This window comes from Artibeus jamaicensis, unplaced genomic scaffold (assembly GCF_021234435.1).
Source record: "Artibeus jamaicensis isolate MK-2021 breed Jamaican fruit bat unplaced genomic scaffold, CSHL_Jam_final contig_585, whole genome shotgun sequence".
Classification (NCBI taxonomy): domain Eukaryota; kingdom Metazoa; phylum Chordata; class Mammalia; order Chiroptera; family Phyllostomidae; genus Artibeus; species Artibeus jamaicensis.
In genome coordinates, this window is record NW_026521894.1 from 9,478,451 (window position 1) to 9,494,641 (window position 16,191).

At 35.0% G+C, this 16,191-nt stretch overlaps 1 protein-coding gene across 1 annotated transcript in view; it reads left to right on the top strand.

The window, feature by feature from the left end:
* The window catches only part of GUCY1A2 (guanylate cyclase 1 soluble subunit alpha 2), a 307,345-nt gene that overhangs the window by 265,719 nt on the left and 25,435 nt on the right, over positions 1–16,191 (top strand). The window contains exon 7 of the mRNA XM_037153653.2: positions 6,713–6,867. Within this exon, the coding sequence (XP_037009548.2) occupies positions 6,713–6,867 (155 nt within the window). The remainder of the gene's footprint in view (positions 1–6,712; positions 6,868–16,191) is intronic.

The following is a 16,191-nucleotide window of genomic DNA, read 5'->3' on the forward strand; positions in this document are numbered from 1 at the left end:
GATCTCGCAGTGACTTTGCTTCACCTTTGCCTCACCTTCTTTGGGCATGGAGAACCAGGTGACTCCCATTGGGATGACTGGGCCTTCGTTTCCAGATCACAGCTGTAGACCCATAGATGGTATCAATGTTTTTCCAGAGTTTAGCACCAAGCAGAGGAGACAGATAATCACAAAAGAACTACAGTGTAGTAACTGTTAGAGGAAAGGAAATACAGTGAATACAATTCATATCAAAGATACCTAATTCCCTGATAAAACACTTCCTGAAGGAAGCGACTTCTAAGCTTCATTCTAAAAGGTGACAAGCCATCAAGACAGATCAAAAATTGAGGAAAGCAGAGGGAACAGCTTATGCACAAGCCTGGAGCGAAGATGGTGTGGTGTGTCTGTGAAAATGAGGTGAATCCCTCCTAGAGAAGTGGTAGAGGGCAGTCTAAGCAGGTATACAGAAAAAAAAAATTTAAAGCCCAGGGGAGTAAAACAGATTTGGTGTGTTTAGGGATTTGCAGGTGTCTTGATACCATAATAAAAATATCAAAATAATAGTATACATTTTAATAGTTTTAAAGTCATACGTTAATAAACACAAAATAATCATCAGAAATTCATTTTAAATAAATAGATTGGTTTGGTTAAAACTACGGCCTTCTTATGCTGAAATTCATGTGTCAACAGGAATGGGTTCAAAACAAAATAAATCAGTACACATGCATTTTGTAGTCATTCTGTGTGCTACGAGATTCCTTAATATTGACACACACACACAAACACACAGCTGGTCTTTGATAACTACTTTGTGTAGGTTCTTCATTTATCAGGTTCTCCTTTGGAAGAAGAAAGTTTCCTACTTTTTAATCTTTTTGCTTGGATGGGATCAATGACATGGAAATTGCAAATAAATACTACAAAACTTTCAATTTCAAACTTTAAGTTTTTCTCAAAGCTCTGGTTAAAAGCAGTGCCTTAGTTATACCAGATGACTCATTTGTCCCTGGACTCACTGATTCCTAAGAACCTATCATTCTCTTATTTTGTATACCAGAAGACACCATCAAAATAAAAATGTCACTGACAAAATGAACTGAAGCAGAAAGAACAATTTTAAGTTTGAGGAGTGATATTAGCCCCTGTGGCTAAGCATTTTATTATTTTACTTTTTTATTTTTTGCAGCCATTAACTAGTTTCATCTAAATTTAAGCCAGATTTGGGAGGGTCTTAAGTTACAGTTTTTGAGGTCTGTGATGCTGTTACTTTATCAATCATTTGACTAATGTGACAAGCAGAAGTAGGATTGGGTAGAAAACATTGATTCAAGGTTTCTTGTTCACAAGGTGCTTTCCATTCTTAGTTGGCGAATACTGATGTGGGTTACAAACATGAAGGAGCGGCCATTGACAGGACTGGTAAAGACATAGTGCTGCAAGTATTTAGAGGAAGGAAAGGGTAGTATTTGTGCCCAGCATAGAATCTCCTTTTATTCTTCTGATTAGTTTATATATTCATGTATTTAATACATTTTTAAGAATGTGTACTAAATGCAGTACATATTGGTAGATAACGAAGACACAGAAATAATTTAAAACTGAAAGGGATATTAAAGTAATGGTTCTCAAATACTGGGGAGTCCATGGGTTCCTCTGAAAAGCCGATAAACACTGTGGATACAATGCACACAGCCAAGTTGAGGGATCTGTGGATGCCTTCAAGCCTTCCATTGGACTCCTCGGGGTATATGGGTCCTGCTTAATGATTTCTTACTTTCTAGTTTGTTTGTTTCTAAAAATTTGCCACCAAGCCCAAGGTTTATTTAAACCATATTATGGCAGTTAACTTTGTTTTCACAATTTGGCCTCCAAGTAATTATTGGACCAGATCGTCCATACATATCTTGTGCTGAGAGATCTTTTGCTGCAATTGAGAAGCAAACCCACTCAGTTAATGAACATGAGCGCCATCTAACGCCCAAATGGAGTAAGTGTTGGTAACCACAGTAATATACAAAGGAATTTAGGGTACGTGTCAAAGGATTTAGGACTATTGCCATTTGGTTGGTTGATTGGTCATGTGCTTCTAATATTTGTGACCTATTTTTTTACATTACCGCAGTCGATTCTATGATTCCACACCACAACCCGTTGAGTTAGTTTTTGCCTGAATTTAAAACTAAGAAATATTTTTAGAGATAAACACTTGTAAATATGTCTTTTTATTGGTGGAAAAGCATATGATTTACAGTTTCAAATAATGTTTAAATTTTATAACAATTTTATATTTTCAGAATAACTGTGAAAATAGTATGGCGTGCTCCAAATACCCCACATCCAGTTTTCCGTAAACAATAGTATGGTACTATTGTTATAATTAATGGACCTTTATGGATACATTATTATTATTAACTCAAGTTTATATTTTCTTCAGATTTTTTCAATTTTTTCCTAATGTCATTTTTTGTTTGTTTCAAGATCCCATCTAGTATACCACATTACATTAAGTAATTATGTCTTCTTATGGGTGTGCATGACAGTTGGATTTACATTTGCTTTTGTGCGTATTGAATTAATTTCATTGTAGCTTTGTTATTTTTCAAAATTCTTAAATTTTTGTTTTCAGAAAACACTTTCCCTTGTTTACTTCCTTTAAGTAAGGCTGTATACCTATTTAAGCAGATTTTATGGGAATTTGTATGAACATAAATTATCATTATGCATTTTTCATCTCTAAAAATGAAAAAAGGGATTAGGAAAGAGAACTGCCAAGACATTATGATAGAAATACTATTCAGAAGAAGTCTTAAGAGTTATGTTTCCTTTTGGACTCCAATCCTCTCTGGCTGTGCTCCTTAGCAGGCCATTTACCATTTGTGGTTCATTTTCCACATCTGTGAAATCAGGTGTGTGAATCAGAAAATTCCCCAGCCCTTATACCCTGAGAAGATAATTAAAACCAACCACTACTTTCCCAGTAAAAGTTAATAATCATAGTGTTTCATACTGGATAGGAATGAATGCTTGTTATGTACCAGCTTAAGCTGGTATACATTATTATCTCCATATTATAGATGCCGAGTTTTAGAGAAGTAGTTTGCTCACAATCATATAGCAAATAAGTGATAGGTTAGATTCTGAAGCCTATGACAACTTCCAAAGAGACAACATTCTTTCCAGCACCCGTAAACTGCCATGTGGTTGCTCACAATCATGAGCCGTCCTCTAATGACCAACACTCCGAGATGAAGAGCTTTCTCTTTGTAGTCCCTTTGTCCGTAGGCACGAGGGGCCATGTAAAATGCCGTGGAGGAGCCTGGGTTGTTTGTTACCCACCCCAAAGCAGATGTGTTGAAGTCTCAAAGAAACCTCTGTTTCCAGCCAACCGAAATGCATTGTCAGGGTGCAGTTCTATACTATTTGTTAATATTTTAATTGAACATGTATTTTTGTTGCTTTGAAAAGCATCCAAAAGCATAGTTAATGGTAGCAGACAGTTTTAAAGAGATTGAAGCCCAGCTTGTAAATCAGTGAGAAATATGTGAAAATATATTTTGAAATTTCAGCTAATATGCCATATACCTTATAAAACTATTGATTTTAAAATAAATTACTGCTTTTAATAATAATAACAATGTCTTTAAGAGATAAACAGGGATATTGTGTCTCCTGAGGCAGGATAGAATATTGTGTCTCTTTCTCAAAACTGAAAGGTAGTATATATATGTTTATGCATGTGAAGGAATTTACACAATGCTGGTTGGCTAAAACTGCTGGGAAAGAGTAGAGCTATGTAAATAAACTGGCCCTTGCAGTGTTGATACTTTGTAAATATATCTGTGAAACTTAATGTTCTACTTGTAGTTGGTTCTCGAACTTTGGGTGCACATTAGAAACCTTAGAGAAGGTTAAACGTCCCACTGGCCAAGTCTCATTCCAGATGCATTAAATTAGAATCTCTGTGAGTGAGATCCCAAACTGCAATTTAAAACTCCCCAAGTCAGAGTCACGCTGTCTAACACCCAACTAAAAATTACAAGGCATGCAGAAAAGCTGAAAAATATGATCTATAATGATGAGAAAATCTAATCAATCAATCAAACTGATACATAACTAAAACAGATATTAGAATTAGCAGACAAGAGTATTAAATAAATTATGTAAACTGTATTTCATATGTTAAAAAGTTAATTTGGCACCTTAAAGATGAAAAGAAATCCCAAATTGAACTTCTAGAGAAGAAAATCACAGTGACTGAGATGAAAAATATACCAGATATGATTAACAAAAGATTATATATTACAAAAGAAAAGATTAATAAATTTGAAGACATTGCAGCAGAAATAATCTGAAATAAACAGAGAGAGAAAAAATATATTTTAAATGAACAGATCATCGGTTAACTGTGGAAATACTTCAAGCATTCTAATAAACATGTAATTAGTGTCTCCAAGAGGGAAGGGTAGGTAGAAAATATATGTGAAGAAAAATTGTCTGAATTTTTCCAAATATGATGAAAACCATACGGTCCACAGATCTAAAAAACATGAACAAACTCCAAACACAAGAAACATGAAGGGAACAGCATCAAAAGAAATCATAACTGAATTTTCAAAACTAGAGAAAAGTAGAAAAATTTAAAGCAGTCAGAAGAAAAAGATGTAAAGATGCTCTTTGACTCACAGTGGCATTATGTCCCAATAAATGCTTTGTAAGTTAAACATATTGTGACTTGAAAATCCATTTTATACACCTGACCTACCAAACATCATCCTTAGCCTAGCCTACTTTAATCATGCTTAGAACACAATATAATATCAACCTACAATTCTATAACCAGTGAAAATCTATTTCAGATATGAAGGCAAAATAAAGAATTTTTTCAAACATAAAACTGAAAGAATTCATCACTGGTAGACCTACAGTTTAAAAAAATTAAAGTCTTTTAGGTAGAAGAAAAATGATGCCAGATGTAAATATGGGTGTAAACAAAAGACTGAAGGTCACCTTAAGTGGTGACTTCAGTACCATACCCTAGACTTCTGCTGTCTGTCTCACCACATCCTGAGCTGGAACGTGAGGGTGCTCCTGACTGAGCTTCACATTTTCTTAAAAGAAGAAAAATACATGTGACAAGAAGAGGAACACAGTGATAAGAACTTGGTCCCTGACCTGCTATGGGGAGCAGAGCTAGCTGCCTAATAATCTGTACCATTCACCTGGACACTAAGAGGCTAATAAAAGTCTATAGTTTTAGGTGTCTGTATTTTAGGGTTAAACTGATAATGCACATTGACATTTACCTTAATTAAAACAATTAATTTTAAAGCTGTAAAGTTGTACCTTCTACATTAAGAACTTTGATGTACTTGTATTTTTTGTCCACATGAAGACACAGATGATCCAGAACACCCTAATGAAAATGCCATTTTTTTCTCACTAATCTGAAATGCCAATCCTGTCATTTATCAATCACCTATATATGCATGAAAGTCTTTCTGGGCTATTTGTTTTATTAGTTTATGTCTCTATGCATCAACAGCATGATATCTGTGTACAATTAGATATATTTATACAAAGACTTGATATTTCATAGGGCAAATATTTCAACCTTTTCTTCTTTCTCAAATGCATCTTGGCCCTTCCTAGCATATTCAATTTTTAAATGAATTTTAGAATGAGTTTTTAAGGAGTAGATGAAGAGGTTACTAGGACATTAGCTGGATCACATTGGTTTCAACCTGTCTTATCATTGGTGGACACCCACCAGAGGCTCCAGGACAGCAGCCAGTCCAAGCCGGCATGCTCACAGCTCTCACAGCAGTGCACACAGGAGCAAAGCAATGCACACAGGAGCAAAGCGCTCACGCTGCGGCCCAGCGGGCATCTAGGGGTATGGTCTCCTCCCCTTCTCCCAGAGCCCCCCACATTCTCCTAGGAAAAAGGACAGCATCTTCCAGTTAGTCAGCATTAACTTCGGTTATTTTGGTACAATTCATGTGGATACAACTTTATTACTGTAATCTCATTTAAGTATATAATAACTGTACATTGAGAGCCCCTTCGAGGTATGGATTAGACAGACATTTATCAGATTCTCAGAGTAAAAATATACAGCACTTATTTATTCTTCAGGTTTTCAATAGACTCTTCTTGACAGAGTCAAGAGTTGAATTCTTTGTAACTTCATTTCAATTCTGTGTTGGGGAATTTAGGCAACTTATTCAGCACTGAGCACTTACTACTGAGTGCCTGCTTTGCTCTTGGTACAGAGCTAAGTGTTAAATATTAAGCAGTAAGGAAATAGATATGGATCCTTCTTTCACGGGAAAAACTGAATGCCAAAATAAACAGGTATATAAATATTTAATTGATAATTGTATTTAATGACATGAAGGAAAATAGAGTTTTATGTAAGAATAAACAACTAGAAGAAGAATAATACATTTTCCATGTTTAGAGCCTATCATGTATGAAACAAATGAAACCCGATTAACTTGCAGCATGACTAGTTTTATGTAGCAAATTAAATGTAGTTTTATCCTATAATAAATGCATTTATTCATTTATTCCACAACATCCATGTTCATCTAGATAGTGGGCTGACAAAAATGACCAAGGTCTTTGAGGAGTTCATAGTTGAATGGTTTTCGTAATTAGCAGTACTTCCCATGAAAATAATTGCATACCCAATGAAAACATATATTTCTTTCTTTTTTAATTTTAGATGAGAATAGGCATTCACTCAGGCTCTGTGCTGGCTGGAGTTGTTGGGGTAAGAATGCCCCGATATTGCCTGTTTGGAAATAATGTTACTCTGGCGAGCAAATTCGAATCGGGAAGTCACCCTCGGCGCATCAATGTCAGCCCAACCACTTACCAGTAAGTACTCTCTGGTCTCCTCTGCTTGTCTTTGGCACTCCCCTGAGCTAATATCCTGTCATTTGTAAGCCCCTGTACTTTTTCTTTTTCTGTTGTTATCTAAGATAGTGTGAGTAGATCTGCCCAGTGTGAAAAGCAGCAATGGTGACACATAAGTTTTATTTGCATTCTGAGAGAGTTCACGGAAAACATGACTTGAACGAGAGGTAAATACAAGTTGGTCATTTCCCGCAGTCTCTGTGTTTCTGAGGTGTACCTGTTTAAAATGCAGGAGAGCAAATTTGAGGGTCCACATTGCACTAGAAATCTTAATTATTTTCAAAATGTTCCTCAATGTTTATGAAAATCAAAAGAATAAGATAGAGAAGGTGGTCTTCTTTTTTTTGAATAATAAATATAAATAAGGACTCTCTTAAATGAAATATATACTGGGTACAGAGTAAAATTTCAACCCTATTTATTATAAATGTCTTATCTGACAACTTCACACATTTTTGACAGCAGAATTCATCCTTATTTTGTACCTGGTAGATGACATCTCACTCAATTCCACATGAGCAGTGACCACATCTGCTTGGCTCGGCATTATATACCCAGAACCTACAAAAATGTTTAGCACATCATACACCTTCTATAAATATTTACTGAATTAATCAGTAAGTGCATTAATAAGATGGACTTCTCTGGAATAACAAAATGGTATGACTGTCTCGCCTCTGTTAGACTTTGGCTTTTTGCTGAGTATTGTGTGCAAGCTCTTTAATTAGTACATCATATAGGTGACTTAGAAATTATTATAAAACTGTACTGTAAAAAGAGAGATTATTGACATTTTTTATTAACATGGCTACAAAAACACCCTTAAGCAGAAAATCTGAATATAAAGGTAACACAATTTGATTATAAAAATAAACAATATGCTGATACTTGGAAGTGTTTCATAGCACAGTTATATAGAGGGAAGTTTAAATCGTTAGGATGATGTTTTCCAAATCATCTGGATTTCCAGAATCCTGAGGAGCAGAAGAGAAAGGAGACTGAAGTTACAAATATAAAATAAGAGAAAGTGGCGTAAGAACTACCTGTCATTTTAGGGTATTTTTTATAGGATTTGCCTTTTAAAAATTTCTTCCAATTTCCTTACACAATTCTGGCTATATTATAGATGGTCAGGCAATAATTTCCATATTAAGTTGAATTTTAGAAGCCTCTCTAAATGGGTGATTCTGACACTGTGCTGGACCACGAATTGAGGAAAAGTTTCTGAAGAGCAGCTACCTCATCTCTATCCTCTTACCACAGTTACAATTTTTCCCGTCACGGTACTCATACTCATGTTTCATGTCTGTGCAACACAATGTATATTTACATCTGCTATGGAAACTCAATTTTTAAAAATAATGTATAAAGAATAAATAACTGTGTTAGGAGTTTACACCCTGAGCTTAGCCATCACAGCCGTAGTGGCTTTGTTTATAGGAGGCCATCAAAGGAAACCCCACAGCCACACCAGGGTCTGTGCGTTTGGTGCCGTCTCTGAGTTTTCATAATCTTTTTCAGATCAGTTGAATCAGTGATTATCTTTCATCAATAGGCCTGAAGGACTGAATCATTTCAAGCACTGCAACTGTTGGTATATTTTGTTCTGTTTTCTCTGTTCCCCCCTCCCGCAAAACAGAACAAAAATGGAGCCAAAAATAGACATACTGAGCTGCTGTGTACAGACAGTTTCTCTGACTGACACCAAATCATCTAATTCCTACTAATGTTTTATAAACATATTTGTACATTTAGTCTATTCTCAAATAACCCTTTTCTTTTCTCTTTCCCTGTGTTCCTCACTCCTTTTCTTTTTTTGACAAATACTTGTTGAGTACCTACTATATTTCAAGCACTGTGATAGGCACTAATGTTACAACTATGCACCTCATCAGTGTGAAATACGGTTTCTGGCCTCCTGAAGGAGACCATAGACTAAATGCTAGATGTATCCAAGTAAACAATGAATTAAATAGACTAGTTTTAAGATCAAGAAACCCTCCTTAGAGTATTAAAGCAGGAGAAGGAATGGATTAAAATGAGGATGAAGAGCTAAACCGAAGTCAGACCAGCCAATGGTAGTTAGTCAAGTTAAGGCGTTTCAACCTAACTCTAGGAGCAACCAAGAATATTGAAGAGTTTTAAGCAGGGGAGTGACTTGACCAGATTTATACTTTAAAAAGATTACTAAGGTTGTAGAAAGAACAGATTAGGAGGGGGAAGGAGTAGCAAACTAGTAATTGGAAGCAGGTAATCCTATCCTTCAGTTTTTGATAGAAGCACAGCTGATTTCTGAGACCCTAGAGTCCCAGTCATTTGCTTTTAACTTGTCTTTCTGTGCTAGAGAAGAGTCGTTGGACCAGTGATTCTTAAGCATTCCACCTAGGATGCCATGAAAAACACCTTGGCTCCTGGTTAAGTTTCTAGCAAATTAAATATAGGTATATGATTTCAGTGTGTCTGGGTTTTCAGATTCTGAATCTTTTTGTGCTTAAGTACTTTCTGTTTGTGTCATCCACCCCAATCTGTACAGTTCAGCTGCATAATTGTTACATTCCTCACTGCACAGGTGATTTATGAACACACAGGTATAGAGTCATTAGGACATTCACAGTGAAAGCCAGGATTGACATCTGAAGGATATGCTCTAATAGGAGACAAAATTGTACTTTCTTAAAGCAAGTCAGAATTCGTGAAATAAAAATAAGTTTTAAGCTCATGAGAACTTGAAATTTTTATTTTTTCCCCTGAATTAAACTCTGTAGAATATTAAACTCTGTCCAATATTGTCTGGTCATCTTGAAAACTTCAGAGGTTTATATTGAATTTATTATTAGTAAGACTATATGATTATCATACATTTTGAGAGAATGAATTATTCAGATATTATGATAAATTAAAATAATTTCATGAATAATTTATTCCAAATACATCTTGCCTAATATATTTAAGTAGCTGATATTTTAAAAAAACATTATAAATATTTTAAGTGCTAAAAATTAAAGGAAATAATACCCTTAAGAATCTCAACACTGGTTTAATACTTCATTATATTTACTTTGGTCATTAATTAATAAAATAAATTAAACATTTCCTTCGGAACTTTTCTCCCTTTCATTGTGACAAATACCCTAATGAATTGGTATGTTTCAAAGTCTGGTGTTTTTTTTATTTTTTAAATATTTTATTTATTTACTTTTAGAGAGAGGGGGAGGGAGGGAGAAAGAGAAGGAGAGAAACATCAGTGTGTGGTTGCCTGTCACACACCCAACTTGGGACCTGGCCTGCAACCCAGGCATGTGCCCTGACAGGGAATCAAACCAGTGACCCTTTGGTTCGTAGGCCTGCATTCAATCCACTGAGCTACACCACCTAGGGCCAAAGTCTGGTGTTTTATACATTAACTTTCTCATATACATACATAAAAAATAGAATTTTATTTTACATGTTTTAATTCATGTAAATGATATGTTAATGTGTGAACCTTTCTCTTTTTAAAATTTCATACTTTAAGATCTGTCCATGCTGAGACATATATGTGTAGATCAACATTTTAATTACTATAAAACATTTCAGTGTATGACTACACCATATTTTAATTTTACTTATCTATACTTCTATTGATGAACACATCGGGGTTTTTGTAATTTTTAATTATTACAAAGTATGTTCCCATGAACATTATATACCTGCTATTATATGTTAGCTACTTTACATTTCATATGATCTTAATAACTGTTTCCTATATATTATTAGAATTGAAATAGTCAGATATTGTTTATCTCAAAATTCATTTGGACATGAGGAATGAAGATTTTAAAATGAGGGCCATGACTTTCATGTGTTGATCTTCATTTTCCCAGATTCAGTGTGAGTCACCCTGTTGCATGCAATAATGCACAAGGACCATTTCCTCTTCACCCAGAGCACTTCATTGCTAGTTTAATTTCTGGACAAAAAGAAATCTTTAATGAGTTCTGATTTTTTCATGTTTGATGTTTTCATTTCTGTCCAATGAATGTAATATTTACCATTTTTCTTCCTACTCATCCAAATTTAGAAATAACAGACACATTACAAACAATTATCTTTTAACATCAAGTTACTGATCTGTGAAATTGAAATAATTGCTTTTACTATGGACAGTTTCACCAAATTTGGAAATAGCATGAATAATCAAATGATTCGCCCAAGCAAATTATTACTTGTAATTTCTTGCCACATACAAACTAAAAATGTAGAAAGACTCTCTAATTACTTTGATATAAAGTTTTCCTTGTACTTTAAACATTTTTGCTTTTTCATTTTACAGTTGATCTATCTCTGGACTTTTCAGAATGCCTATTTTTTATTCACTGTGAAAGCCCCCTTCTTCTGTTAAAAACCAAGTTGCCGAACAGGTACTTCTATGTAAACAGCTCACTATATCAGAGGATGTGCAACTAAGCAGGATGGGGTGGTTAAGTACAGAAGCTCTAGAATCAGAGTTCTTAGGTTGGAATCGAGCCTTTAAAACTTATTGTCTGTGAAATTTAATAACTTCATTTCCTTGAGCCCAGTTTTCTCATCTTTAAAGTTGGTACCTATTCAGAAGTTTGTTAGGATTGAATATGATGTGTATAAAGCTCCTAATATTTGAAACACATACGTATTCATTTATTGCTTCATCTTGTTTTTCCCATGAAGGAAGAGACTAGCTTCTCCTGCACTTGAGTCTCATATTTAATAAGTGTAGCCATGTTGAATGATGTGTAATAACTGTTATTATACACCTCATCTGATAATCCCAAAGATGCAGGTTTGGTAATTTGGGCAAAGTTTTTATTAGCTAAGGCATCTTACTGATAACTAAATTATAATTGTGTGATTAAAAACTGTTTTCTTGGCAAATCCCCACATTTAAGCAAGGGCACATAATTACATATATTATAAGTAGATTACCATAAACTTTGTGGTTTAAATGACAAAAATTTATTATTTTACAGTTTTGTAGGGTAGAAGTCTGATATGGGTCTCACTGGACTACGATTGAGGTGTCATCGGGCTGTACTCTTTCATCTGTCATCTTGCCTTTTATGGTTTTCAGAGGCCACCACGGCCTAGGCTCACGGCTTCTTCCCTTCCCTTACAGCACTAATAGCGTTGCATCTCTCTGACGCTGCATCCATTGCCACACCTCCTTTTCTGACTCTTCTTCCTACTTATCTACTCGTAGGGACTCTGTGATGGCATTGGGTCCATTGGACAATCCAATTAAAAATTGTCAGCTCTTTTAAAGTCAGCTGATTGGCATTCTTACTCCATCTTTGCTAACAAGTTCAAGGGATTCTGAAGTAGACATTTTTTAGAGAATAGGATAATATTCTGCCTACAACAGTGGAGGATCTGAGGACTAAAATCTACCTGGAACTATAGTAGCAGCGCTTCTCATACTTCACACTTAGCCACACCCCTATACATCCTGCTCCACTGTACATCCTGGATATGATGAACTGTTTATATAGCAGTGATCAAAAGACAATTCTGTTTAAATGGAAGATGGGCCTTTCACTGGAATGAAAAATCGGCATTCTGAAGAGTCCAGAAATAGATCAACTATAAAATGAAAAAAGTAAAGCAAGCCTGTGAGTTAAGCATACCTTTTAATGTTTATATTATGTAAAAAAAAGTCTGGGAAAAAGTAACTTTTGCAAGGTGAGTGCTCTGCCTTCTAAAGGATTGTTACTGGAAATAAAGATCTAAGTTCCTGAAAAGAGAAACCTGCTGCAGGACTGTCCTAGTCATTTTGTGTTGCTGTTACATAGTACTATAGACTGGGTAGCTTTCATACAACAGAAATACATTTCTAGCAGTTGTGGAGGCTGGAAATTGGGGATTGCAGTGCCAGCATGACTGGGTTCTAGTGTGAGCTCTCTCATGGTTTGCAGATGGTCAACTTTTCTCTGTATCCTCATGAAGGGGAAAGAGAGGAAGCAAGCTCTCAAATGACTCCCATAAGGGCACTAATTCTATCCACGAGGGCCCCACCCTCATGACTGCATCTAATTGTAACTTGTACCCAAAGGCCCCACCTTTGATACCATACCATATTGAGAGGTAGGGTTTCAACAAATGAATTTTGAGAGGACACAAACATTAAGTCCATAACAATGACTGAATTATACTTCCGTGTTTAAGAAGTGGTAGAATCCTCGGCTTAAGGAGGAGATTTAGGAACAGTCCTGAGAAACAAGGAGTATTTCTAAAGATGACTGCAGTCCTCTCACTTTGCAGTCTGCCCTCAGATGGAGCTGCTCATATATAACGTATTAAAAAGCTGGGCATTCAAGAAGTTGTAATATTTAACTTACACCGTGATCTTTAGACCATGGGCACAAAGCTTAAAACTTCGCAAACAACAGTGTGCATTCTAGTGTTTTGTATATGAGTTTCTATCCTAGTGGTCAGGAGAACTGAATCTCATCTTGTTTCAGACACTAACTTGCTGTGTTGCTCATCTTGGTCTCTTCATATCTACCATGAAGAAGACTGAGATGATCTCTAAGATACCTTTTATCTCTAAAATGTCATGATAATAATAGCAAATGTTTATTGAATTATTCTAAGCAATTTATCCACATTACCTGATTTAATCTTCATAGCAAGCCTGTGAGTTAAGAATTGTTATTATCTTCACTTTTCAGAGAAGAAACTGAGATTTTGGAAGGTCAGATAGGACACCTGTAACACACAGAATTCAAATTCATAGCTGCCTTACTCTAAAGCCTGAGTTCTTATTCATAGCCAATTAGCTTTTTGGACCCATAACTAATGGTAAGCAACAATATTTCTGAATATAATTTGCCTTGATGTGAGGGTTTCTCTGGAAGAGAATGGTGAAAAGACAAGTAAGGAGCAAGCTGGGATTGGAGCAAGAAAGATTCTGTTTCCATTTGCAGGATACTTGGTCCTTTTCAAAATCCATAGAGACATTTGGTCCATGCCACATCATCTACCTAACCTCATGTACAATTGCCAGTGAGGCTATTGAAGCAAGAAGGGTTATCATTGGCAAACCAGGCACAACACAATTATTGGACTAATAAAACATGATAGCATTTTTATGTATTAATCTTATAAACTAAAAGTGTCAATAGAGGTTATAGATTATTTGAACCCAAGGACATTTTCTAAGTATAGATGTTTTCAACAGGACCAAATTTCTGCTAATCTCCTTTTCTGTCTCTGTACATATAAGAATGTCCAGGTTGCATTTCATCTATCCCAGAGTTCTTTCCTACTCAGGGAAAGAAAGAAGAGGTATGGTCTTCCTAAAACATTTACTTGGTGTCTTCATATTTCTAACCATATCAGTATCTCTGTCTATGGATCTAAACATGAGTGGATGTAACAGAGCTATGGCAAATAGAGGCTTCCAAGTTAAAGAAAAAACTGTCTTGTTTCTATGAGACTAAACCATTGTGTGTCTAGTGTATATAATTAATGTAAGTCACTGGGAACACAGGCTTACCATTCAGAATTTTACTTTGTAGGCAATCTGGAAGAAAGCATGTTTCTAGCATATTGAGATATGCATTGGATAATAGAAGGAACAGGAAGTCACTTGGATATGTTCTTCTTTGCACATAAAAGTTAGTTATTAACACTATTAAAAACATCAGTTAGAAAATCTGTTTCTGTTCCTTTGTCAGTATAATTTAATACATGACAGATTCTATATTGTAAATAGTTACTCTCCTTCCTGTAGGTACTTAATGTGGGAAAAGGCATTCAACAAACAGGATATTTCTAACTAGTAGTTTACCTCTAGCCTCATGTTTTTTAAAAATCAAAATGCTCACATGCACTAGTGATTTGATATTTAAAGAAAATAAAAAAAAACATTTGGGAAGATGAAAAAACTGTTCAGTTGATGTTTTAAATGACTTTATTGATTATCTTATGCATTATAGAAGCACTGAAATAGTAAATGCTATATTTTACAAAAGAAAAATAATAAAGACAAATGACTTAATAATTTTTTCCAGAAGGGAAACTTGAGCTGTGTCTCAAGAATTATGTTTCTGTTTTTCCAATCACAGACAACATTAATATCACACTTTTAAATATACCAATGTAAATCACATCTAGCAAAATTGAATAAAATATTTTACTCATTTAGAAATTTTTATTCTGCTCTTTCTTCCTCTGTCTCCCTGCTGTATCAAATGGCATTTTTTTCCACAGAAAATATAATTCTAAACATTGGAAATCATAAGCCTTCCTAATTTTAAAACATAAATCTGGCCTAGTTTTTTAATCTTTAGAATATCCCACCTTGGTCATTCCATGAAATTGTATTTTTATTATTTCATAGATATGAAATGAAACAGTGCATCAGACAATGTTGACATTGGTTATTTGGCATAGGTTTTGGCCAGTATGATTAGGCTAAGGTTGAATGTAGGAGTATTGCCGGTTCTATGTTAGGACACATTCCTTATGTATGAAGGTGTTTCTTTTGTTCCCATGACAGTAATGCTAAAAAGTTAACTACCTAGTTTAGGTTTCAGAATTCAAAAGCACAGATCTGGCTCATGTCAATAGTTCTTATATGAGGACATTATTAATTTCATACACAAAAAGGAATATTTATGAAGTATAAATAGTGGCTATTTTATTGGCCATAAATATGTTTATGAATAATGCCACATTCAAGTAAATTCTCCACATTATCTAAATTACTATGAAGTGAAAAATAGTTATTAAAATAATTAAGCATAATCTAAAGCAAAAGGGAAAACCAGCCCATATTTCCTTTTTTCTTCCTTAAAAAATGCACCATTCTCAGTAACTTAAAGGTCAATGTTTACCTTGCAATTGACAAACAATAAAGAACACTTTCTGATTTTTTTAGGTGTTTACATTTCAGCTAAAAGGCTATATAGAAAAGTAACTGTTACACATTTCTTGGCTATGGAACCAATTCAAGTAAAATCCGATTTAGAAATTCAAGCTAGAACACAGCTAAGAGTGTGGCTGAGCTGTTGGGGTAGGTATAGCGTTTGAGTAAGTCTTAGAGTTAATGTGCTTATGAGTTTGCTGAGATATTTGTGTGTGTGTACACACATGTGTGCTCTTGAGGAAAGAAGTTTTCTTCTGATGCTCTTACTCGATTTCCAAAGCGGCCATAATTCAGAACACATTAAGAACTGCTACTGGCTGATTAAACAAATGACCAATACCAGATACCGGGAGACTGGTATTACTTCTGCCACTAGTTAGTTTAGGGCCCTTGATAAATTA